The following is a 25,453-nucleotide window of genomic DNA, read 5'->3' as shown; positions in this document are numbered from 1 at the left end:
CATTCCACTTTGTGCAGAACAAAGTATTCTGTGAGAATATTTCATTCATTCAGATCTAGGATGTGTTATTTGAGTGTTCCCTTTATTTTTTTGAGCAGTGTATTCCTACCAGGAATGTATGGGTACTCTTTTGGTCCAACAGAGCCAAAGAAATCTACATTCTGTTCCCCAGGAGTTTTCTGAAGACCAAAGCCTAAAAACCCTACAAGCTTAGAGCTTTGCTAAAGGTTCTTCTTCAGAACCGTATTGGAAGAAACAAAACAGTAGGTTTGTGGAATCTAAGTCTGATGCCTCTTGTCTGACTCCAGGTTACCTCACCATCAAACAAATTGACACACAACTTAGTTTTAAATCGACAAGCCACATTGATACGTTTTTTACCAGGTATGTTCACTTCGAATGGTTTGTGGTTGAGTATTTGAACAGAAACCTTCCTGATTACTTGAATCAAAAAGGCTCGTTGAAATACGAGGACAACGAAATCCATCCCGTCTTCTCTGAACCCGATAGAAGGGCTACTGTGACACAAGTAGAAGATATTTACCGTCTACCTATACATCTTGGCGGACAAGATACACCCCCTCATGGTAAAGATATTTCCTGAGGGCAGTGGCTGGATAATGCGCCCTGCCACACTGAACACAGTGAGGGTGTTTACATGCACTCAGGAGTCCGATCATGATCAGATTTCTGCAGTTATCTGATTATTCAAATGGTCATGTAAACAGCACTCTCTGATTTCTTACATCAGGGTAAGGTCTAGAAACCTGATTTAAAAATCTGAGGCTGGATTTCAGCTCAGTAATCAGATTCAACAGCGCTGTGAACTCTTACTCTGATTTCTTTCGGCTTTCTAAATCTGCAAGTGCGAAAACAGACCACGGCACCGAAACTGCAAGATGCAGCAAAACACTTTGAAAACATTCTTCATCTTCTAGACGCTGTTTGTTCATATTTTCAGATCATTTTCAGATGTACAGTCATTATTGCACTGCATCTTTCATCTCAGGTTATAGATCTTATTACAGATAGTGGTATTTTTCTATTTGTATATCTGCCGACAGAGAAGACGTGGTATATTTATTCTTCCTGTTATATTGTTTACACCCTTATTACTATTACTTTATCTGTCTGTCTGTCCGTCTATCTATCTATCTATCTATGTATATCTATCTATCTATATGGGTAATACCACTGACATGGGGGGGCTGTATCTATAAGAGTTATTTAACCTAAACTGCCCAAAAGGGATATAAACCCCCCCCCATTTCTGTGCCCTGAGTTTGATGTTTATGGCATTTGGCTGACGCTCTTGTCCAGAGCGACTTACAATTTGATCATTTTACACAGGGAGGTGAAGTTAGGAGTCTTTCCCAAGGACTCTTATTGGTATAGTGTAGGGTGTTTGCCCAGGTGAGTATTGAACCCCAGTCTACAGTGTAGAAAGCAGAGGTCTTACCCACTACACTAACCAACCACACTGAGTTGGATAAACTCTCATCATTAGCTGTTCTTTTGGGGAGAGAAACTCTGGGGAGGTCAGCTAGTGCTGTTTAATGAGGGCTTCGGTGTAAATAAGTGCATATTTTCATGTTGTAAGACGTTTAAAACGCTGATAAGGGACTTAAAGGGTTATTGAAACAGCCGGAGTGTAAATGTATGAGAGATTCCTGGGTTAAGAGTTCGGTTTAGCTCACTAAACTCAGTGCTGTATCGGCTCTCAGTCCCAGTTGACAGACACTGTTACTCTGTTAAGCTGAGTTGAATACCTCTATACCTCTAAATACTGTGTGACTTATCAATGATTAAAATATGAAAATTAAAATATCTGTCTTAGTAGTGATTTCTTATAGATTATGTATCCTAGGAGGTGTAAATAAAGGTAGAAGTGTAAGGGCGCTAATACAGAGCCCTGGGGGACACCGTATTGCACTTTACTATCTAAACCGACAAACTGGTAGCATCCTGTCAATAAAGACCTAAACCAAGGCAATAATTCATACTTAACTGTCATGTGTTCTGTTCTCCTTAAATGTTCCCTGTTTTTGATTGTCTTTACAGTAATGCTGCCTTCTGTTCTTAAAATTATGCACATAATAAGATAAAAAACTGTTTTTTTTCAATTTTGCTCTTGAATATGGGTTTAAGTTTCAAACAGGCATGTTGGAGGCTGTTGACAGCAAACACTGCAGCATATAAAAAGTGTACATTTTTATTTTTTAAAAAACGAAATCATCTCACTTTGCATGCATTACAGTAAGAGTCCCTGATGGTTTTGTGAGGCGCCTCCTGCCACCCAGCAGATGGTCCCTCAGATTTCACGGTTCAGGATATTAAACTGATGAGTGTGTACTTAGTAACTGTAGGTCAGTGCACCTGCTGGTCAGTGATAATGCATGATGATGATGTTTCAGGAGTTTACAGAAACTTATTTACTGTTGATTTTGCCTGGTCAGGCTTTTTACGCTGATACACACAAATATCAGAAAAGTGCCTGCTGTTCAGAGCAAAACTGTCCAAACGGCTCACGTGAGCGTGGATGTAGTGTATCAGGTGGTTTGTGCAGAGCTGTGGTATCATTTCCTCCTGCGGGGGGCGCCAGCGGAGCGGCTGCGTGCAGCTTGGCGTATCTTGCTGTACGTCTCTGCTGCGTTTGGACTGAGGGACAGACAGAGGGTCTGCTGATGAAGAACGGAGGAGGGAGAGGATGAAGGGGGGTCCCAGGTCTCCAGCACTGCTGCTGTTTCCCTTCGGCCCCCTGATGGTCCTCTGGAGTCTGGACGTCCAGGCTGGTCTCCTCTGCTCAGACTGAGAGTGAGAGTTTGAGTGAGTGAACGTTGAATTGGCTTTATTTCAGTACATCATTTTCTCATCAACAATATACATAACATAAGTAAATAATAATATATAAATGATAGAAATTATTATCATCGTTATTATTATTATAAATGTAGCAAATTTATACACCTTTGAATCAAGAAATTCATGGCATCACTTCTTTTCAGTGCATTTCATTAAATGGGCCATTGCCTGGCATCTCTGAGCAGCATGTCATGCAGCCATGCACAGCCTAACCTCATTACATATCTTTAGGATTTTCTACTTAATGGTCTTTGTGTAACTTTTCAGGAGTTGCCTTTTTGGGGAACGTATAAGTGGAAGCCCACCCGGTGTCTCTGAGTTTGGCCAGGCTGTTACTCAGAGTCGTGTTCTCCTGCTCCAGCACTCTGATCCTCACTGAATTAGCCTTCAACTGCTGCTCCATATCACCCAGAACATCCCCTGTACCTGAGAGACAGAGAAAAGTCCTGACTTTGTAGGAAAGAACTCTGCAGGACCAACAGCCTGTTCGGCTGAGTTTAGAACTGCAGCCTTACTACGTGCAAGTATTTAAAGATATATGATACATATTGATCATATTATTACATAAAGACACTTAAATATATCAGAAAACTTCGTATCGCCGTTTCTGTCGGCTTTCGCCTGTCAGCCTTCACATTGCGTGTACATTTCATGATGGATGATTCTGGTTATTGACTAACATTAAAGGCAAAGTAGGTTATTTCCTTCTGTAAAGTTATGATTTAGAATAGATGAGGTTTTCTTAAGACTACAGTGATAATTAACACATACGATCCATATTATATATCGCTGTTGTCGGAACAAAACCTCGTATCTCCGTTTTTGTCATTTTTCAGTTTTTGACATAATTCGAAAATGCCTGTTGCTCTTTACATTGTAAGTAAATTTAATGATGAATGGACCAAAAGAAACGACCCAAAATGACATGGAAAGACGTCTGGTTCCATTGACTTACATTAAAAGAAAAGTAGGTTTTTTCCTTCTCCTGTAAAGTCACCGTTTTAGAGATACGAGGTTTTGTTCCAACATATATGGATATATGGCATTTTGCATTTGGTTATCATTTGAAATCACCAGCTGTTCTTTATATTGTTTCAGGATGAATGGACGAACAGAAATGGTCCAAAATGACTCAAAATAATTGATTTCTTCAGTAACTTTCATTAAACATTAAGAACTTTTTTCCTTCCACTCAAAGTTAACTTTCCGGGGTTATGAGTTTATATAATACATAATGTTATTACATATAAGTATGTACATTCACATAATACATATATGTATGACTCTAAATTCTGACACTGTGTAAAAATGTGTGTGTGTGTGTCTCACTTTGTGGTGCCGTGTGTTGAGGGTTAAGTTCGGGGAAAGCCACCAGTATCCTCTCTCTCTGAGCAGCCTGCCGTAAGTCCTGACTCAGCCGATAAACACTCTCCTCCAGCTCACGCATCCTCACGCACTGCCTCTCTGTCTCCTCACTCAGAGAACGACACTGACTCTATATACACAGCACAGCAGGGGAGTTGAAAAAGCGTTGATCTGAAGATTATAGACTGTAACAGATTATGGTCTTAGTTCTAATAATATCTAATAAAGTACACACTTATTTTCCACTATTCAGTGTATTCAGTGTGTGAAGCCCCTCATTAACCTGGCTTGAAACTAACTCACTCGCTCATGTTTAGCAGCAGCAGAATTTTCCATAAGGGGGCGCCATTTCGAGTCAAATCATTTTCATGCTATATGAAAGCAGTGCTGTGATACCGTTTGCTGTGTGAGCTGTTCCTGCAGTGCATCTCTCTCCTGCGTGGTGTGTGTGAGTGAGTGTTTAAGCTCCGCCCTCTCGTCCTCACACTCCTCCAGACGAGCCTGAAGGTCCTCGCTCTGCTGCACTAACGCATCCACGCGCTCCAGCAGAGCACGCTGCTTCACCTGCATCGCCTGACACACACACCTCACCATCATTAATGATTAGACTATATTCAATTATATCAATCATTACTAATAATATACAATTCATTCATATTTATTGCACACAATAAAGACATTTGTGTACAGTAACGCACTATAGAGATCACACAGACGCAGGGCTGAGACACAAAACCGGTCAAATCTTTCAAGCAGCGCTGGACGAAGTTCACAAACCCTGTACCTGAGTTAAAGTCGAGACCCCCAGGGTGAAATATTCCTCCAGTAAAGTAGAAGTTCCTCCCTTTAGACCTCCACTGGAGTAAAAGTACTAAAGTATTTCCCTTCAAATGTACTTAAGTATAAAGTAAAAGTACTAAAAGAGTAATTCTGGCTCTGATGTCCTGTTATCATTTTTATAACCAGACTGGCTTCATGAACTCATTTCAGGTGAAAGTCCTCCAGCTTCTCTCTTGGTAAACCAGTCTTTTAATAGAACGTCATTAATTAGTGACGCTGACGTCTATTAAAATGATCAGAAGCACAAAACACTGAAGGTAAACAGTTTCCATCAGGGAGAACCGAGTGGCTCTGAAATCACTTTTTACACACAAGCAAAGTTTCAGTTTCAGATTTATTTACAACTTAGTTCCAAGTTTAAGTTGAATAAAAACTGGCTTTAAACTCAGGATCACAGATGAGCTCCTTTACTATGTTGATCTGTAGGCGTCTGTTCATAAACATAAACCAGCCCAAACTCATTTACTATAAAATGAAATGGTGTTTGTAGAAATTCAGAAAAAAGCCGCGTCAGTCTCGACTGCATATGTGGACATATTTCTATATTGAGCTCTATTTACACAAAGTTAGGTTAGTTCATCATTTATGTTGAACAGACTCTCCCAAAGTTTTACGCTGCTGCGCTGACGTTGAACCGCGTGCTGCACTGGGTCGGTATGACCAACAGGTCAAAACCAGCTCTAAACAAAGTGACCGCTGGGCCCTGATTGGTGCTCTGGCTTTGCGCTTCTTTCGTTTTGACATGTGACGTTTTTATACACACAGAAACCAAAAGGAACGACAGATTTCTCAAAATGTAGGAGGAAAAAGTCGGATATTAGACTCTGAAATGTAGTGGAGTGAAAGGAGAAAGTCGCCCAGAACGGAGAAACTTCAGTACTGATACACCAAAAATACTAAAGTACAGGAACCAATTACATTTACTCAGATACTCAGATACTCAGTTACTCAGTTACTCAGATACTCAGTTACTCAGTTACTCAGATACTCAGTTACTCAGTTACTCAGATACTCAGATACTCAGTTACTCAGTTACTCAGATACTCAGATACTCAGTTACTCAGATACTCAGTTACTCAGATACTCAGTTACTCAGTTACTCAGATACTCAGTTACTCAGTTACTCAGATACTCAGTTACTCAGATACTCAGATACTCAGTTACTCAGTTACTCAGATACTCAGTTACTCAGTTACTCAGTTACTGTCCAGCACTGCATTCAGGACACACAAACAAAAAGCACAGAGAACCCTCAGCCTCATACCTCATGTTGGCGCTGTGCGCTGCAGTATTTGGCGCGCTCTTTGTCCAGCAGTGTGTTTGTGTTACTGAGCTCCGTCTCTAACTGTCTCCTCCTCTCCTCCTCCTCCCTCCATCTCACCTCCTGCAGACGCAGACTGTGCACCTCCTCCATCAGAGAATCCCTCTCACACTCTGTACAGAGAGACACAAACAAACCCAGCACCTTCCCATAAACCTCTCCCCTAACTGAAGGTTCTCAGGCTCAGTTTCTGTTTATTTGCTGGGTTTAACATTTTGGAAACAAAAAAAAATCAATATGAAATGTGAACTAACATTTTTTACAATATTTTACAATAAATTCAGTAAATAAACAGTAATTGTGTATGAAAGTGTGTAGAATTGTGTCTTTATAGAGGACATGTTACTTATTTCTCATGTTTATTTCAGCAAATTAATAGAAATTCTGAACTAAGATTTGCAAAAATATGGCATATTACAGACATCAGGGTCAGTGCTAAGTTAGGTCTGGACCACCGCCCAAAAATATCCAGACAAGAGTGGCCCTGTGGTCAGAAAATGACCATTAATAAAGGGCTAGAACTAAATGTACACCAGAAAGGAGGAGGGGTTTCTATTAAAGTGGCCAGCCACCGTCCTAAGTGCGTAACAACCCCAGCAGCACAGCTGATGCACTCATACTCATCACGCTTACGGAGACCCTGCTGTGTCTCTCTCTGCAGCTCCAGCTCTGCTGCCAGCTCTGAAACCTTCCCCTCTGAAGCTGTGGCTCCTGAAAAAGACGTCGGGAGAGAAGCGATCAGGTTCGGAGCCGAATGTCTGTAAACATGCTGTCATTTCCATCCATGCTGCGCCCTGACCTCTCTTCAGCTCCTCCTGCTGCTCCTGCAGCCTCCTCTGCACCTCCGCCCCTCTGGCCTTCACCTCCTGCAGCCTGCGCTCCCACTCATCCTCTCTCCTCCTCCTCTCCTCTCTCTCTCTTGCTGCTCTCTCCTCCTCTCGCTCCAGCTGAGCTCTCAGCTCCTCTCTCTCCTCCTCAGCCTTTCTCAGTCCATCTCTGAGCGACTCCAGCGTCTCGTTCACCTCCGATTGAAAACGATACCGTGATTAATTGACTGATTATGACACATTTATATATACATACACCGATCAGGCGTAACATCATGACCACCTCCTTGTTTCTACGCTCACTGTCCACTTTATCAGCTCCACTGACCGTATAGCTGCTCTCTGTAGTTCTACAGTTACAGACTGTAGTCCATCTGTTTCTCTGATACTCTGTTACCCTGTTCTTCAGTGGTCAGGACCCCCATGGACCCTCACAGAGCAGGTACTGTTTAGGTGGTGGTGTGTTAGTGTGTGTTGTGCTGGTCTGAGTGGATCAGACACAGCAGTGCTGCTGGAGGTTTTAAACACCTCAGTGTCGCCACCAACCAAAAATATCCAGCCGACAGCGTCCAGTGGGCAGCGTCCTGTGGGCAGCGTCCTGTGGGCAGCGTCCTGTAACCACTGATGAAGGACTAGAGGATGACCAACACAAACTGTGCAGCAGCAGATGAGCTGTCGTCTCTGACTTTACATCTACAAGGTGGACCGACAGGGTAGGAGTGTCTAATAGAGTGGACAGTGAGTGGACACAGTGTTTAAAAACTCCAGCAGCCCTGCTGTGTCTGATCCACTCGCACCAGCACAACACACACTAATACACCACCACCATATATACATATTTATATACGAGGTTTGGTTCTGACAGCAGTGATATATCAGTCTTAAAGGCACAGTAACAAAAGCACCCTGTGTCATTCTGAGGATTAAACTGAGTAAAAACGACTGTTGACTGTTCTACATTGAGAATGTAGGATGTGGCCCTTTAACGATGAAAACGATGCAGTGTCTCACCTCAGTGATGTGCCTCCCAATGCAGCCCATGTCTCTGCGCTGCTCGCACGCCCACTGAGCCACGTCGCTCGCCGTGAGGCGGCCGAGCTGTCCCGTGTCCTCCACGGCCACCAGGAGGTGCTGCAGGAAGGAGGTCAGACCCAGAGTCCTGCACAGAGACACACACGCCTCCGCACTCTCCTTCAGACTGGACTGAACACGCGCACACGCCGCACACGGCACCAGGGCGGACTCCACCGTCTGAATGCTCACGCTGCGGGACTGGGGGGGGCCTGCAGGGGGCGCTGTCCTGCTGGGGGTGCAGGAGGCCGGGGACGTTTGGTGGGGTGTGGTGGGTTTGGAGGCTGAGGCAGTTCCGGCAGTGGACGTGTGGTCAGTCTGTGAGATGATCTTCTGGGATGTGGAAGAAGAACGTTGGCTGCACTCACTGGTTGTTTTCTAAAAAAGAAACCAAATCAGCCTAAAAGTGGCAACTGCACTGACGTCTGACCGAGTCATACAGTCCATCACACACCATCTGCCCAAAAGCAGCACCACTGCTTACACTCAACCTTCGCAATGGGACCAACACAATGGGAGGCATTGGAGCAGCCGTACGTGACACACTGTGGATCAGACACTGTGGATCAGACACGGTGGATCAGACACTGTAGATCAGACACTGTGGATCAGACACTGTAGATCAGACACTGTGGATCAGACACTGTGGATCAGACACTGTGGATCAGACACTGTAGATCAGACACTGTGGATCAGACACTGTAGATCAGACACTGTGGATCAGACACTGTAGATCAGACACTGTATATCAAACACTGTGGATGAGACACTGTAGATCAGACACTGTGGATCAGACACTGTAGATCAGACACTGTAGATCAGACACTGTGGATCAGACACTGTAGATCAGACACTGTAGATCAGACACTGTGGATCAGACACTGTAGATCAGACACTGTAGATCAGACACTGTGGATCAGACACTGTAGATCAGACACTGTGGATCAGACACTGTAGATCAGACACTGTGGATCAGACACTGTAGATCAGACACTGTATTTCTTACTCCTTGCCGCTGTTGGCTGCTAAGCTGGACCAGATTATTCCAGTAGCGTTTCACCACCGGACCAACGGACACAGACGGGCCAGTTTGGCCAGAACGGCTGGTTCTCTGCCCTCCGATCATCTCTGTGTACACGTTAAAACTCTGAAAAAGGAGCATCAGCCTGTAACAGAGACACACAAACACACACCGATCAGGCGCAACATCATGACCACCTCCTCGTTTCTCTGCTCACTGTCCACTTCATCAGCTCCACTGACCGTATAGCTGCTCTCTGTAGTTCTACAGTTACAGACTGTAGTCCATCTGTTTCTCTGATACTCTGTTACCCTGTTCTTCAGTGGTCAGGACCCCCATGGACCCTCACAGAGCAGGTACTGTTTGGGTGGTGGATCATTCTCAGAACTGCAGTAACGCTGACGTGGTGGTGGTGTGTTAGTGTGTGTTGTGCTGGTCCGAGTTGATCAGACACAGCAGTGCTGCTGGAGTTTTTAAACACTGTGTCCACTCACTGTCCACTCTATTAGACACTCCTACCTTGTGGATCCTCCTTGTAGATGTAAAGTCAGAGACGACAGCTCATCTGCTGCTGCACAGTTTGTGTTGGTCATCCTCTAGTCCTTCATCAGTGGTCACAGGACGCTGCCCACAGGACGCTGCCCACAGGACGCTGCCCACAGGACGCTGCCCACAGGACGCTGCTGGCTGGATATTTTTGGTTGGTGGACTATTCTCAGTCCAGCAGCGACACTGTGGTGTTTCAAAACTCCAGCAGCACTGCTGTGTCTGATCCACTCAGACCAGCACAACACACACTAACACACCACCATCACGTCAGTGTTACTGCAGTGCTGAGAATGACCCACCACCCCAACAGTACCTGCTCTGTGAGGGTCCATGGGGGTCCTGACCACTGAAGAACAGGTTATCCAAAGAACACTTCAATCATGCAAATGTTTTTGATTGTTCGTGGTTCTATACAGATCCACTTTCTTTCCTGAAGAACCCAAAAAGAACCTTCTTTTCTAAGAATGTGTAGCACCAAAAAGGGTTCTACTATCACTGCAAGCTTGACATCATACCAGTAGCAGAACCCAAAGCCTGAGTTTACAGCGTGTGTATCAGACGCGCTGCCCACCCTGCTGACCTGTCAATCACCAGCTCCAGCAGGACGACATGCGAGTGCTGGTTAAACTCGGCGTCCCCTTCGCTGTAGTCGTATTCCTGCAACAGCTGCACCAGGTCCAGATTACAGGAGACTTTATCTGGGAACTTCCACGAGGGAACGCGGACCGGTCCGGTTCGGGAAAACACGTCCAGAACCGCCGCCTGCAGGTCAATGACGTCCCTCCGGAGACTCTCCACACAGTCCCGGCGGCCCAAAAGATGCGTCATCGCACCTAAAACCGCCACAAACACTTTAAAATGCCTTATTTCCCCAATTCAGACAGGCGAAAGCCGCGTTTTCCCCTGTTTTCTCCCGTCGCTATAGATACGTGTAGTTCTAACGCAGCTAAAACTACACTTCCCACAATTCCGCGCGATCGTGTAGCGGATGTGAGCGTGTGGTGTCGCAGACCGCTGATCTCGGCCTCGGCGGAAGGCTGGCCTCGTTTACTTTTCTGTCCTTGTTTTTGTTTTAAAGCGACTAATTTCGCTTTTACGCTGAAGGAAAAGGACTCGGTGTGACACACGGGACTGGTATCGACGGCTGGAGGCTGCGTGTGAGCGTTTAATCCTCCCATCCGAGCCGAGGTGGAGTAGGCAGCCATGCCGCCTGTTCAGATCAGCCAGCCGGAGCCAAACAAGGTCCGTTTTTATCCCATTTCTCACTCTAACGTTCATTTTTCTCTCCTTTATTACTCTGTCGTTTATCTTTAGCGTGTGTGTAGAGCATTTCAGCTAATTCGACAGCTTCTTGGTCGAATTGTCCCGTTCCACCTTAAATCCTCAATGAAACTGGCGCACCACTTAAGGTGGAACGGGTGAGTTAGAGCAAGAGGCTGGCGTGTTGTGTCGCTGTTTAAGTATTCAGTGCCTTTCCCCCCCGCTGGGCTCCACCTATAAAGTTTCTGTGGATTTATTTGACGTTCGTATTTAAATTTTTGTGTTTTTGTTTATTGTGTTTATGTAAATAGCTCTGTTCTGATTGGCTGTCCTGGCTGAAACATTCTTTATAACTTCAGCCTGAGTGGGCGGAGCTAAACTGCTATGGGTTGAATAAGAGGATGTAAATAGATTTGTTTTCATGATCTTAGAAGACCAGGGTTTTGGTTTAGCTGTCGTTTAAACGGACTGAGGGGTTAATTTTGTGAAACTTTAACGATGTTTGCACCTTCATGTTCAGTTTTTACATTTTGAAATGACAGGAAAAAATTTTTTTTGTTATATGCGTCTTTTAATAATTTATAGACGCCACCAGTACTGCGGTAATTTGGATTCGCTCTCGTCCTGAACGGTCATAAGCGGATGAGTTTAAGAGCGATGAGGTTAAATGGTTTAGTAGCTAAAGTTGGTCCGGCTCGGTTTTGTTGATTTATGTGGCCAAATTTCTGCCCCAATTTATTCTCTGCAAAGGTGCTCATTAATGCCAGTTGCACAGTTTTCACACGTCAGTTTTTTTGCCTTCATTCTGTTTCTTTTTTATTTTATTATGTGTTTTATTTGCTTTCTGTAAAAGTTTAATATAGCCAAGTCTCTCTCTTTTGATGTTCAGTCAGTTTAGATTGGGATTGGGTTCTTATTTAGGCTTTTCTTCTCAGTTGCTTGTGAAAAATAAGGGAAACTAGGAGTAAAACTGTCCAAATGGGCTGATTTTATTATGTTGAGAGCAAAACGTGTTACAAAATGTTTTCTTACGTTTTAAACAGGCCGACGAGCAGAAAGAAGAGACCCCGGCCACCAAGCCCATCGTGGGCATCATCTACCCGCCTCCCGAGGTCCGAAACATCGTCGACAAGACTGCGAGCTTCGTAGCCAGGTTTGTCGCCCTTTCTGGTAACGTTGTCTTCGTTATTGTCAACAGCAGCTTGGCGGTGTTTAAGAGTTCGTGATCTGTGTTGCTGATCTGTCCATCATCGGATCTCTTTTATCTCCAGGAACGGCCCAGAGTTTGAGGCGAGGATTCGACAGAATGAGATCAACAATCCCAAATTTAATTTCCTCAACCCTACCGACCCTTACCATGCCTACTACCGCCACAAGGTTAACGAGTTTAAAGAAGGCAAGGGGCAGGAGCCGTCGGCGGCGGTGCCGAAGGTCATGCAGCAGCAGTCCATGCAGCAGTCGCAGCAGCAGCTACCACAGAAGGTCAGAGGAGTTCGCTTGACCTGCAGAACGTTTCCTCTGTGTAGATCCGCACTGAGCTGACGCCACTTCTCGTATGACGCCGCACGCGCAGTTCAGGGCTGTTTCTGTTGACTTTATCAGATTTAAGGTGTTTGTTTATTGTCTGAAGGTGCTGGTCGAAAGCCGTGTGCAAAAATTTGGGCACTCCTGGTACAATTTTATAGTTTGTTGACTCTGTAAGTGAAGAGAAGTTCTCTTAGAGAGCACACTTAAACGCTTTCCTGCATGTTGTAATAGAAATACACTAAAAACAATAAAACATACCATAAATTTAGCATAGGCCACATTTTAGGTAAATATATAAATAATACATTAAATTTAAATGTGATAAAAATACAGTGACTCTATATTAAAGTGTGTGTTTTCTATAGGGGATGCTTTTTTTTTTAACTTAAAAAAATTAAAAGGTTATTTTACCAAAGTTTTACATATGACTGTATTATAAATATAAATAAACTCTGCAAAATGGTAACTTTTTGTAAAGGAGGAGAGAAATTCTTACTATTAACGTAATTTCATGTAAAATAATTTAATTTGAGCCTTAATTGGAGTCAGTTGCTAACAGTTCAATTTATCAGTCAACCTTTATTTTTACTGGGATGTACATCGAGGGCAACCCTCATTTTCAACCTAGCTGAGCATTTACAAAAACAGGGAGAAAAAATATCTACATTTAATCATTTTAAATGAGAAGAAAATTTAAAATGACTGAATAAAAGATAAAAATAGATAAAAGTTAAACTTGAGGTTTAAATGATAAGAGATTAAGATCAAAAGAAGACAAGAGATTAGTAAAGTAATAATTCAATAATACAAATTAAAGTAATTATAAAAAAAAAACTTAAAAATAAAATGAGAAAAAAGTAAAGGAAAATAAATTTCTAGATTAAAAAAAAAAAAACCTTTTATAGAAATCATATTTTTTTGTTTTCTCGTCCGCGTCGTTGGACTTTCCCCGGCGTCTGTATTGATTAGTGTCCGTCGTTGCTGCGTTTGTGGGTCTTATTCTGTCGTCCGTGTGTAGCGGTCTGTGTGTTTTGTATACGGTGACGTTTGAGACGTCGCAGCGTTCGAACTTCTCCTGCGTGCTGATGTTTCCAGGTCCAAGCGCAGGTGATCCATGAGACGATCGTGCCGAAGGAGCCCCCTCCGGAGTTCGAGTTCATCGCCGATCCTCCCTCCATCTCAGCCTTCGACCTGGACGTGGTGAAGCTGACCGCTCAGTTTGTGGCGCGTAACGGCCGCCAGTTTCTGACGCAGCTGATGCAAAAGGAGCAGAGGAACTACCAGTTCGACTTCCTGCGGCCGCAGCACAGTCTCTTCAACTACTTCACCAAACTGGTGGAGCAGTACACCAAGGTGCTGCGCCGACTGAGCAGCAGACACACACCCATGCCAGAAAAATAAAGAAATATTGAAATGTTCTTTTATGCCATTCCAAGCTAAGCGTCCCTCGTCGGAACGTTGCGTGTTGATGTGCCTCTGAATGAATAGCCGTGCTCTCTTTCTCCTGTTCCACAGGTTCTGATCCCTCCGAAAGGACTCCTGCAGAAGCTCAAGAGGGAGGCCGAGAACCCGCGGGAGGTTTTGGATCAGGTACGGCTTTATGAGATCAGTGATGCGCGGAGGCCCAGTCCCATTTCACCCCTGGCACCTACCACGGGGTAGGGTGTCCCGATTATAGTTGAGATAGAGGGGTAGGGTGGTGTGTTGGGGCTACACGGCCCTCCAAACGGAGGCTTTGCAGAGACTCCCGACAGTGTGTCCTGGGAGAGAAAGAAAAACGACCAAAGAAACCAACAAATGTGAGGCTGTTCCCTGTTAAATGACCACAGCCGTCAAATTATCTTCAGTTTAGTGTTGTTTGGGTGCATCACTAGTAGTGCTGACGTCTCGGGAGCTAGCTAACTTTCCCGTTCCACCTTAAATGGTGCAGCAGTTACATTCTGGAGCCTCAGGCATCAGAACTGCTGCACCATTTAAGGTGGAACGGGAAAATTTGAGCAAGAATCTGGAGAATCTCTGACTTCAGCTTCACATCACTGAAGAATTAGGGGGGGGTGATGATAAATAACTGCCCCCCTCTTTGAAGGCGTCTGATCCGTAAATGTAACTAAAGCCCAGCAGTGAGGAGCTGAACTTTCCCCTCCTCTGCTGTCCCTGCAGACGGGCAGGGTCGCCTACAGAGCGGCGCTAGTAGCTGTTAATGAAGTGATGCTCTTTTATTAGAGGGTCTCATTTCAGAGGAAGATCTCAACCACTGCCCTGTAGCTCAGGAACAAGGGGTGAGGGTGTAAGTAAGGAACGGGACCGGGTGTTTTGAATGCTGAAGTCACTCATTTGGTTTTTCACACACAGCAGGTAAAAGTGTTTTTTATTGTTTGGCTGTTCTCGTTATCTTTTAAATGTGATCTGTATGGACGTCGTTCTGAACCGACCGGCTCCTAAACTGACCGCAAGAGAGCAGAGCGTCACGGCTCATCCAGAGGTAAACAATCACAACCGCCAACGAACGCCAGTCGCTCCCAGAGGATCAGCTTCATCTTCAGCAGCATCACAGGAGCATCACAGGAGCATCGTGAAGCTTCACTGACCGACAGCTGGGCTCTTCACCCAGAGTGTGTTCACCTCGCCGTAAAAAGGGCGCGGTCACTTCTTCGGTTCTCCTCCGGCCGCGTTCGGCATTTCTTTCTAAATCTCTTCAAACCCGGAGGGTTTTGGACGAGTCTCTAATCATTTTTGTACAGAAATGTCAGCCTAAATGTTCGAGTCTCAGCAGCGCCAAATTATGACGAATGTCGAGTTGGACTGACAGTAAAAGTCGCATGAATTCCGGTCTGGCTGTTCAGACCGAGTCGCGCTGCCGTAGATCGGATACGGATCGGATTTCAGTGCCACATATGAAAGCGTCTCTCATCGGAACTGAAAACGTCCGATTCAGTGTGTTTATCTGTTCACACTGATGCACATCTGTGTCACATTTGAGGGGTAAAAATCCGATTTGGGCCACTTTTACCTGCTGTGTGAACGCAGCAGCCTCTGGAGGCAGTTTATTGTTTATTGTTTATTATTTTTTTTTTTTTTCCGTAGTTAATATTAGATTTTCCTTGAATATTTGTTAAGATGTCTTTGGTCTGCGTACATGTGGCGTGTGCAGAAGATCGTTCCTTGTATGTGTAGTTCACAGAAAAGGCAGCGGTTTTGATGTTCGTGCTTCTGCGTTTCAGGTGAGGTACCGAGTGGAGTGGGCCAAATTCCAGGAGCGAGAGAGGAAGAAGGAGGAAGAGGAGAGGGAGAAGGAGCGCGTGGCTTACGCTCAGATTGACTGGCATGACTTTGTCGTCGTGGAGACGGTTGACTTCCAGCCCAATGAGCAAGGTGAGCACAACCAGACGAAGCAAATGAGCTGAATCCGGTAAACCGACTGCAGGTCCATATACAGCCTGCGCGTTGTGTATAAGCAGCAGGGCGGCGTGTAGTTTATAGCTGAGTCGGTACGTCAGCGTTGTGAGTTAGAACCCAGATTGTGTTGCCCTGAACGCTGAGCAAGCAAGCAAAAGTTATTAATACAGCGCTTTTTACACCAGGTGTTGTCACAAAGCAGCTTTACACAACAATCAGTATTACAGAGAGAAGAGAAAAGAAAAGAAAATCCGGGTCCGAGCCCCCATGAGCAAGGAAAAACCCCTAAACATTAGCAGGAAGATTACTCCAGAGCTGGGGGCTTTGTATGAGAAGCTCTCCCCCCTGATGGAGCTTTATTAGTTCTAGGTAGCAGTAGTGAGCAGCACCTTGTGATCTAAGGAGGCGTGGCTGTGAATCGGTTTTTGGGATGTGTTAATGCAAATAGACCCAGGATGCTGATCTTTCATTCACACATCAACTCTTTTGTCTTTTTTTGTTATGTTTGTTTTATTTAGTTTTTTGTATGTTTTCCCAAAAAGTTCAATATAATCGATTCTCACTTTTTGTTGTTCGGGCAGTTTAGTTTAGGGTTTAAAACCTTTTTGTAATAACATTTTGTTAATTGTGCTGTTTTGTATCAGTTCCTTGTGAAAAGTCAGACTATAACCAAAAATGGGCTAATTTTAATAAGTTTGTAAGCAAAGCGTGAAAAAAATGTTTCCTTAAGTTTCAAACAGACAGATGAGCAGAAAGAAGAGATTTGTGGTTGAGTTGATTTGTGGTTGAGTCAGTGAGTCAGTATTATTGGGTAAAACCCAGTCGACCTCTGTTTTAACCTCCTCGGCTCCTTGGGACCACCGGTGGTTCCAAAACACGCTTCGTCATAAACTTCATAACGTTCATATTTCATAAGCTGGGCGTAGAAATAACCACATCAAATCCTGGTGAAATGTGAGTTAATACTGATAACCCGTTAATAATCCGCCTAATAACTCGATCACAACGGAATACATTAATGTATACGTTCCAGTCGGGATAGACAAGTCGGATCAAAGCCATTCCGAATTCTACTGCGAGAGGCCTATAATCCAGGTGGCTAGAATCTTCTGGACTGTTCTCTTGAAAGTACGACTTAAGTTGTGTTGGGATCTAAAGACAACAACTTTTATTTCAAGATCACTACATAATTAAGTTGGGATCTCTAGACAGCTACCTTATTATCTCTCTGGACAAAACAGCCACGTAAATGTAAATCTGTAAATCTGATTACATTCCCAACTGGAAAGCTTAACCTCTTCAGCTCCTCGGGACCCCCGGTGGCTCCAGAACGCACTCGGTCCTGTTCTCCATAACGTTCATACTCCATAAGCTCCATTCAGAAGCTGGGCGTCGTGTGAGGCTGTAGCTCTTCTCTCCAGTCTAATAGACGGTGACGTCATTTTAAACCCTTATAATAAAAGAAGCTGAACTTTGTTTTTCTACTGAAAGTCGAGCCGTTTTTCCCCAAATCTGGGCTCTAAACTATAAACAGACGGCGTCTCTTCAGTGATCTGCTCTGGAAACATCACTTTTAGAGAACAACACAAAGAGCGGCGCAGATTTTTGGCTCTCAGCAGTAAATTGTGGGTGTATAGTGACGTGTGGAGATCATAGAACACATGTTCTGTTCATTTGAGGGGCTTTTACAAAAAATTAATAAATAAAATTAAAATCTATTCATTTCATGCAGTTACTGAATAATTTGCCTTCAATTCAGATGGACAAACCAAAACACACCCTGGAGAACAAGAGGTTAAATATGCTCTTAATCCTTTCTTAGGTAACTTCCCTCCTCCCACCACTCCCGAGGAGCTGGGCGCTCGCATCCTGATCCAGGAGCGCTATGAGAAGTACGGAGAGAGCGAGGAAGTGGAGATGGAGGTGGAGAGTGAGGATGAGGAGGACGAGCGAGAAAACAGAGACGAAGGCCACGCAGCTCAGCCTGACCAGGACACACAGCTGCAGGATATGGATGAGGTGGGAAAAACACACACATAGTGGCATAACTTGGACTCCGGGGCGTCAAACTCAACAAGTAAAAGGGCCACATTCGAAATTCTCACCAAATCTGTGGGCCGGAGAAGAAAAATGTTTTTATTTCATTTAATTATTGTTGTGCTGTAACGTGAACTGGCCATTGTTTATTCAGTACACGCAAAAACATCAGCAGTAAAATAGACGCTTGTAGTAGATCTTTAAATTTTACATGAATACTTACAATATTCAAAGTTTAAACGTCCTCAGTCTTTTAAACCTACCCATCTGCTTGAACTAGACCCCTGGCAGCCTTTCTTTGCTGCAGGTTCATTCATTCTAGGGCTCAGTTTCTGAGCTGCTGAGCTGATGTTCAGTGTTCAGTGTTTGTTGGTTGAACTGCAGCTGAAATGCATTTAGTGTGTTTGGTGATATGACTGGTGTGGAACTGCACAGAACTGTGTTGCATTGAGATGTAACCTCTGTCCCATCGACTGGTGTTGGGGTAGGAGGTTCGGTTTGCACATAACACTAGCCACGTTTACATACAGCCTAATAATCTGTTAATAATCTGACTAATAGCTCAATTGGAATAGAACACGTCCATGTAAACACCTCAATGGGAATAACCTAGTCTGATTGAGGCCACTCGGGAATACAGCTTCTATCAAATTGATCGAGGTGGGTAATCCTGTAAATAATCTGTTAAATAGAAGAATAATATCCGTGTAAACGTCTGTATCCGATTACATTCCCAATCGGAAAGTTTCAGTCCGTTCTGCATGAGCGTCGCGTCACAGTGAGAGTTTATACCGTTCAACACGGCGGAGCAGAAACTGGTCTGCAGAGGAGACGAAGTTCATGCTCTGATCTTTAAAAGACGGCGGTGGGACGGACGTCCAGCTTATGCGTCTCAGAGCACGACGTCTTCCTCTCGGCCTTCTTTAATAAGGACGTGTGAAGGACGTTTTCCTGAGTCTGACGTCATTTTAAAGCAGTTAAAAACACAATCACTGCTCACTGCTGCTCATCTCACTCTGACTGGACCTCACGGGATGCTGGTCGTCATGGTAACGTTTACGCCGAGTGGACCATGTAAACAAAGATTTTCCATCAGATTGTTGAGTAGTGAGAATAAACGCCTCAGTCTGATCTGTAATCACAATGTGTTCAATTGGATTGATGAAAATCTTTGCATGTAAACACAGCCATTGCAGTGCATGCTGGGGAAAATTAAACTACTTCTGTGGGCCGGAGAGAGTTGTGCCACGGGCCTAATCTGGCCCGCGGGCCTTGGGACTTGGACGATGGTGGGCAAAAATGTACCGTTTCCTGTTCCTATTACCTGCCTGTAGGTGATGGTCATATAGGACACCTCTGTGCTGTCTACTAACTGTAGGGACAGTAGGCCTCATTCATCGTTTTCCTGAGTTTGTTCTTAAATGTGTCCTTGAGAAAGGTCCTAAGAAAAAGTCTGCGTCAGATTGACGACGAGCTCTTAAAGCGCAGAACTCGCCCCCACTTTGAGCTCTTGAGTGTGTCTTACCTGAGTGCTTTGAAATAGAGGTTTGTCGTAGTTTCGCTGATTTGAACGTTGTATGGTTTCTCCTAGGGCTCTGATGAAGAGGAGGACGGAATGAAGGCTCCTCTTCCCCCTGATAACCCAATGCCCCCACCGCTGCCTCCGACACCTGATCAGGTCATCATCCGCAAAGACTACGACCCCAAGGGTAAGACCCCTAACTTTGCGTTCAGTTTGAGAGGAAATGCAGAGTGGGTGCTTATTTATTAGTTTATTAATTAATTAATTTATTTATTTAATCGAACAGCTCCTCACTGACTATCAGCTGTAATAGTCATGTTTGTATGTTCACATCACAGAGAACACTACATTCATTCATTACTACCATATTGGAGTTGTTCTTCAGCTCCGTGTTCCTCAGCCCTTTCCTCCTACTGGCTTGACTCTTGGATTGTCGCTGTTGTCAGAAGAAAACCTTGTATCTCCAAAATGGTAACTTTACAGGAAAAGGGGGAAAAAACCGACATTGACTTACATTATAAGTAATGGAACCAGAATTTTTTTTCAAGTCATTCTGGGTCGTTTCTTTGGGTCCGTTCTTCATGAAATTTACACGCAATGTAAAAGGCACCAGGTATTTTCAAATCATGTCAAAAATTGAGATACAAGGTTTTCTTCCTTACAAAGTCTCCGCTTCCCCAAACCTAACGTACACAGCCGTTTTAGGCTTTCTGTGTTAACCCAGCTTTAGGTACTCGGGTTTTATTTGCTATTGTGTTGTTTTCACCAAACAGCCAATTACGTGTAGATAGTAAGGCGTTTCTAAAAGTAAAAAAGTGCTTACTGAAATGACAACTGCTTAATATTCATAATATTTATGTAATATGATTTGTTCTTTCAATGGAAAGCAACATCATAATGTGATTAACACACCAAATGTAAGAAAGGGGGAAAGAACTGACCCCAAAAAGGACCAGAGGGGTCAGAAAGCTGTCCACGATTGGCCACCCTGACTGGTTCAAGAGTGTTTACACCCAAAAGAAGGTTAGGTGTGCTGGAAGTTGCTGTAGTGATGTAGCCCAGTAAAAAGAAATGAATCTTTAGAAGTCAGCAGGTAGGTAAGAAATCCTGCTTTGAGACCTGGACCGTTTTTAATTTTTCACTTTTCTTCTCTCTCTCAGCCTCCAAGCCCCATCCTACCATCCAGGCTACAGAAGAGTACCTCATTTCTCCCATCACTGGTGAGAAGATTCCGGCCAGTAAGATGCAGGAGCACATGCGCATCGGCCTGCTGGACCCGCGCTGGCTGGAGCAGAGGGACCGCGGCATCCGCGAGCGACAGATCGAGGAGGAGGTGTATGCCCCCGGCTTGGACATCGAGAGCAGCCTGAAGCAGCTCGCCGAGAGGCGTACCGATATCTTTGGTGTGGAGGAAACGGCCATTGGAAAGAAGATCGGAGAAGAGGAGATCCAGAAACCGGAGGAGAAGGTTAGAAGGTTTTGTAGTCTGACTGTAATAATTGTGGAGCGATTTTAATCCAGTAAGAATCTGTGGAATTCTGTGCCTCTTACGCTCTCCAATGTCTCGTCGCTCTATAGGTGACGTGGGACGGTCACTCTGGCAGCATGGCTCGTACTCAGCAGGCCGCTCAGGCTAACATCACCCTGCAGGAGCAGATCGAGGCCATCCACAAAGCGAAGGGTCTGGTGCAGGAGGACGACACCAAGGAGAAGATCGGCCCCAGCAAACCCAACGAGCTCCCTCAGCCCCCGCTGCCCTCCACCGTGACCAGCATACCCAAACCCAGCCCACCCATCAATACCATGCCCAAACCCCCACCAGCTGTCAGTATCGTCCCTCTTCAAATGCATTACTGCTCGTGCTTATTAAGACAAATCTCTAAATCGGTATGTTTCACAGGTTCCTCCCCCAGTGCCGACCACCCTGCTGTCTGCTGTTCCTGTTATCCCACGGCCTCCGATGGCTCCTGTGGTGCGTTTGGCGCCTGGCCAGGTGCTGACCCCCATGCCGCCCATGGTACATGCACCACGCATCAATGTGGTGCCTATGCCCCCTACAGCGCCGCACATCATGGCCCCCAGACCTCCACCCATGGTCGTTCCTGCAGGTGAGCCAGCAGTGCTTAAATTATGTAGCTGTTGTCAGAAACCAGATCCGCCTTGCTGTAGGTTTCACCTGCAGGGAAATCGTCAGAAGATCAGGGGTGCCAGGCCTGGTCCTGGAAATCTACCACCCTGCAGAGTTTGGGTTGCAACCCAAATGTTAAGAGCCATTTGGTCATCAAACCACCTTGGGAGGCACATTTTATGTCCATTTTATTGAAGTAACGGTTTCCCATCTTGGCTGTAAATATGTCGGTGTGTGCTGGCGTACTAGTATAGACTGAAAAACACGAACGAAGACTTGCTTCATTCTGCTTTGAGCTTCAGCTCAGCTACAGCTGCTTTTCTCACATCTCCAGCAGGAAACCTTTCCTCAAAAGTAGATCCGTTTCCAGTAAAGTGACTCAACGTTCGACTTCTTATGAGGCTGAAGCTTCTTGCTTACACTTTTTTTTTTTTGTTCCACCTTAAATGTTGCCTGAGGTGAATGTATAACTGCTGCACCATTTAAGGTGGAACGGGACAGTTGGAACAAGTAGCTGGCGAATGAGACACTTCAGCTTCACGACTTTTTAGCATTCGTCAGTTTCTCACGCAGGTTAAACGTATCAGGAAACCAGCTGGAATGACTATAAACACTAATCAGTCCATTCGTCTCCAGATTATCGACGTCCGTCTTAAATCTCTCTCTTTGCTGTTTCGTAGCTACTAGCTGGGTGAGACTGTTGTCTGTGTTGCTATGGTGACCAGCCGTCTGCGCTGATCTTCAGAGTTAAAGGGTGAATCAGCAGTTCTACATTAACTCCAGCGTTTAAGACCATTTACTGTTAAACTGTGTTGAAGGATCAGCAGAGCTTTATTTTACTGTAGAGGAGGATTTTTTTATTATTACCTGCTGATCTGATTCAGCTGTGGAGCCACAAGGGGGCAGTAGAAGAGCTGTAATATTCAGACACCCCTGAAATCCTTCTTTACGTGGATCAGCTGTGTTAGTTCGGGGTTTAAGGTGAGCTCTCCAGGACCAGGACTGGGCTCCCTGGATGGAAATGAACCAGGTGTGGTGGATTGGAATTGAAACTAATGTGAAAAATCTCCAGGGTCACTGATGTAGTTTGTTCATCATTGCTTAAAAAGCCCGTTTGTGGACATGCAAGACTTGGCCTGTTTTTCAGTCTGTCAGCCTGATCCAGATGCAGTTCCACCAAATCCTCCACAAAGACCCGATACTGAAAGTGTTTTTCTGCTCTGCTCCTCAGCGTTTGTTCCAGCTCCTCCGGTGCCACAACCCCCCAGCGCAGCTCCGGCCCCAATGCCCCCAGCCCACCCTCCACCTCCGCACGAGGACGAGCCCATCAGCAAAAAGATGAAGACGGAGGACAACCTGATCCCCGAGGAAGAGTTCCTCCGCAGGAACAAGGTGCAGTGTGTACAGCTGCAGTATATCCACTGGACTAGGGTTGGACAGTATGACCAGAATATCCTATCGCAATATAGTTTCCACATAATCCAGTGTTTGTAATGAATAGTGCAGATTACAGTAATGAACACTGTACAGTCCAGAGTAGTCAGAAACCAGAGCTTTATTATGGTGTGATTTACAGTTAAATGTTCAGCAAATAACGAGTAATTGTGCATTAAATGTGCAGAAGTGTGTTCACTTATTTTAACGTGGAGGATCAACAGAACTTGACCATTCAGACTTGCATATGGAAAAAAATGATTGAATACATATACAGCGGTCAGGCACAGCATTCTGACCACCTCCTCGTTTCTGCGCTCACTGTCCACTTTATCAGCTCCACTGACCGTATAGCTGCTCTCTGTAGTTCTACAGTTACAGACTGTAGTCCATGACCAGTGTGTTCATGTATTTATACGTGAAGAAAACATGCTGGTTGGTGCAATCAGCAATGCATAGTGCCACCTAGTGTACCAAAGTAGCAGTTGCTCAGAGTTGAATGTACATGTATCTGTATTTTGGGGTGTTATTGTTTATCATAGGCCCAAACCCAGACTAGGTCTAGATAACATAACATAAATGTTCTGCTCCTACATTCCACCAGTGCCTTCGTACTAAAATCACGGTCTTAATATGATGCGTACTTTGATTTCCTTACTGATTGTAAGATCTTGTGTGTGTCAGGGTCCCGTGGCAGTCAAAGTGCAGGTGCCCAACATGCAGGACAAGACGGAATGGAAGCTGAGTGGACAAGTGCTGAGCTTCACTCTGCCGCTTACAGACCAGGTAGAGTCTTCCTGTCTTTCGGGCAGATGATTCACGTTCTTCTTTAGAACAAAAGCGCTGTTTCAGCTGTTCTCACGCACCCCTTATTTGTCTTTTTAGGTGTCGGTCATAAAGGTTAAGATCCATGAAGCCACTGGAATGCCGGCCGGCAAACAGAAGCTTCAGTTTGAGGTGAGGTTTTGCCGTTAGAGATCACATCACTCCCGTTTTTGAACCTGGACTGGCTGCCTGTGTCACTCAGGGTAGATCTCAAGGTTCTGCAACTGGTCTTTAAAGCTCAGAAGAACCCTAAAGCACCGCTTGTATCGCAGAGTGTCTGTCTGTCTGTCTGTGTTTGGACACGCGATCTACGATCTGCAGATGGTGGCCTTCAGCATTTACCCTCTGTAAAACGCAGAACACGTGGAGAGACTCTGAGTTATTCTGCCTCTGAACTGTGGAGCTCAGTTCAGCTTTTATTAGACAGTCGAGATCAGAGCTCACTTTTAATAAGCACCTAAAAACGTCTCTCTCTAACTCCGCATTTAACTAAAGCTGAAGGTCTAATTTAACCTTTTTCCTCTGATTCTAATTAAACACTAATGATCTCTTCTGTAACTGTTTTATCACCCGTCTGTAAAGCACTTTGAGCTGCCACCAGCATGAAAAGTGCTACATAAATAAAATTATTATTATTATTATTATTATTGTTATTATCACTGGCAATAATTATATGTAAAGGGTTCGTATCACTTCATCAAATATTTTTTTACTTAATCTGAAAAAAGAAGTGTTTTTAATGAATACATGGCAGCCAATCAGAGCAGAGCTCATTTACATGAGTCTTAAAAGCGCAGTAATTAAAAGCCTGTTTATTTCTAAGCAATGCAGAGAAATTAGAAACGGGTTACATTAAAAATGATTTAGAACTGATTTCGGCACAAAACCACACATGATAAAATATATTTTTTTGTAAAATCAGCAGATTCTGTAATTGTGAAGTCATTTCTGGGGTTTTTTTCGCTTCTGCAGGGTATTTTCATCAAGGACTCAAACTCTCTGGCCTACTACAACATGAACAACGGGTCCGTTATCCACCTGGCCCTGAAGGAGAGAGGAGGGAGGAAGAAGTAGCTGGTGCTGGCAGACATCAGTGCTCTGCTTTATTACCCTCACTGTGCTTGTTTAGCAGCTTCGTGGACAAACTGCAGCGTTCTCAGCCAGTAATGTTCTGAAAAAGGCCTGGTTTCTTGTTAATGTCACTGCTTTCAGTTGTAATGCTTACTGTGTTGATTGTCTTACACAAACATGTTTTAGTGTGGAGCTTCGCCTTTAGGGAGCTGCAGTTGCTGTAAGACTCTTTTAGTTGTCACTACTTTCCAGTTTTGGTAGAGATGAGCTTCTTTCGCCTTTCATACCTGCTGCTTTTGTCAGGTGTGAAATGATATTCATTGTATGCAAAAGCAAAATCAAATAAATTTGGGGAGTGGATTTCGTTTGAGTTTGTCTTATTTCAAGTTTATATATT

General features: G+C 44.5%; 2 protein-coding genes across 2 annotated transcripts; one reads left to right on the top strand and one right to left on the bottom strand.

Annotated features, from left to right (window-relative positions):
* Window positions 1-2,250: 2,250 nt before the first annotated feature.
* ccdc157 (coiled-coil domain containing 157) lies at window positions 2,251-10,713 on the bottom strand. The gene is made up of 10 exons (XM_017683999.2): window positions 10,437-10,713; window positions 9,293-9,452; window positions 8,227-8,664; window positions 7,188-7,410; window positions 7,022-7,099; window positions 6,332-6,501; window positions 4,624-4,800; window positions 4,192-4,357; window positions 3,168-3,288; window positions 2,251-2,808 (listed from the first exon to the last, which is right to left on the bottom strand). The coding sequence occupies exons 1-10, from the start codon at window positions 10,682-10,684 to the stop codon at window positions 2,577-2,579; spliced, it is 2,013 nt and encodes a 670-aa protein (XP_017539488.1). The 5' UTR covers window positions 10,685-10,713; the 3' UTR covers window positions 2,251-2,576.
* Window positions 10,714-10,873: 160 nt separating this feature from the next.
* Window positions 10,874-25,416, top strand: sf3a1 (splicing factor 3a, subunit 1). The gene is made up of 15 exons (XM_017684003.2): window positions 10,874-11,098; window positions 12,160-12,269; window positions 12,388-12,598; window positions 13,739-13,996; window positions 14,159-14,233; window positions 15,865-16,015; window positions 17,862-18,058; window positions 19,668-19,785; window positions 20,759-21,066; window positions 21,177-21,422; window positions 21,499-21,706; window positions 22,958-23,118; window positions 23,845-23,946; window positions 24,046-24,117; window positions 24,958-25,416. The coding sequence occupies exons 1-15, from the start codon at window positions 11,060-11,062 to the stop codon at window positions 25,057-25,059; spliced, it is 2,358 nt and encodes a 785-aa protein (XP_017539492.1). The 5' UTR covers window positions 10,874-11,059; the 3' UTR covers window positions 25,060-25,416.
* The last annotated feature ends 37 nt before the right edge of the window (window positions 25,417-25,453 follow it).

The sequence above is a fragment of the Pygocentrus nattereri genome, chromosome 29, assembly GCF_015220715.1.
Source record: "Pygocentrus nattereri isolate fPygNat1 chromosome 29, fPygNat1.pri, whole genome shotgun sequence".
Lineage (NCBI taxonomy): Eukaryota > Metazoa > Chordata > Actinopteri > Characiformes > Serrasalmidae > Pygocentrus > Pygocentrus nattereri.
Note: the sequence above shows the minus strand (reverse complement) of the source record. Positions and strands in the feature narration are given on the sequence as shown.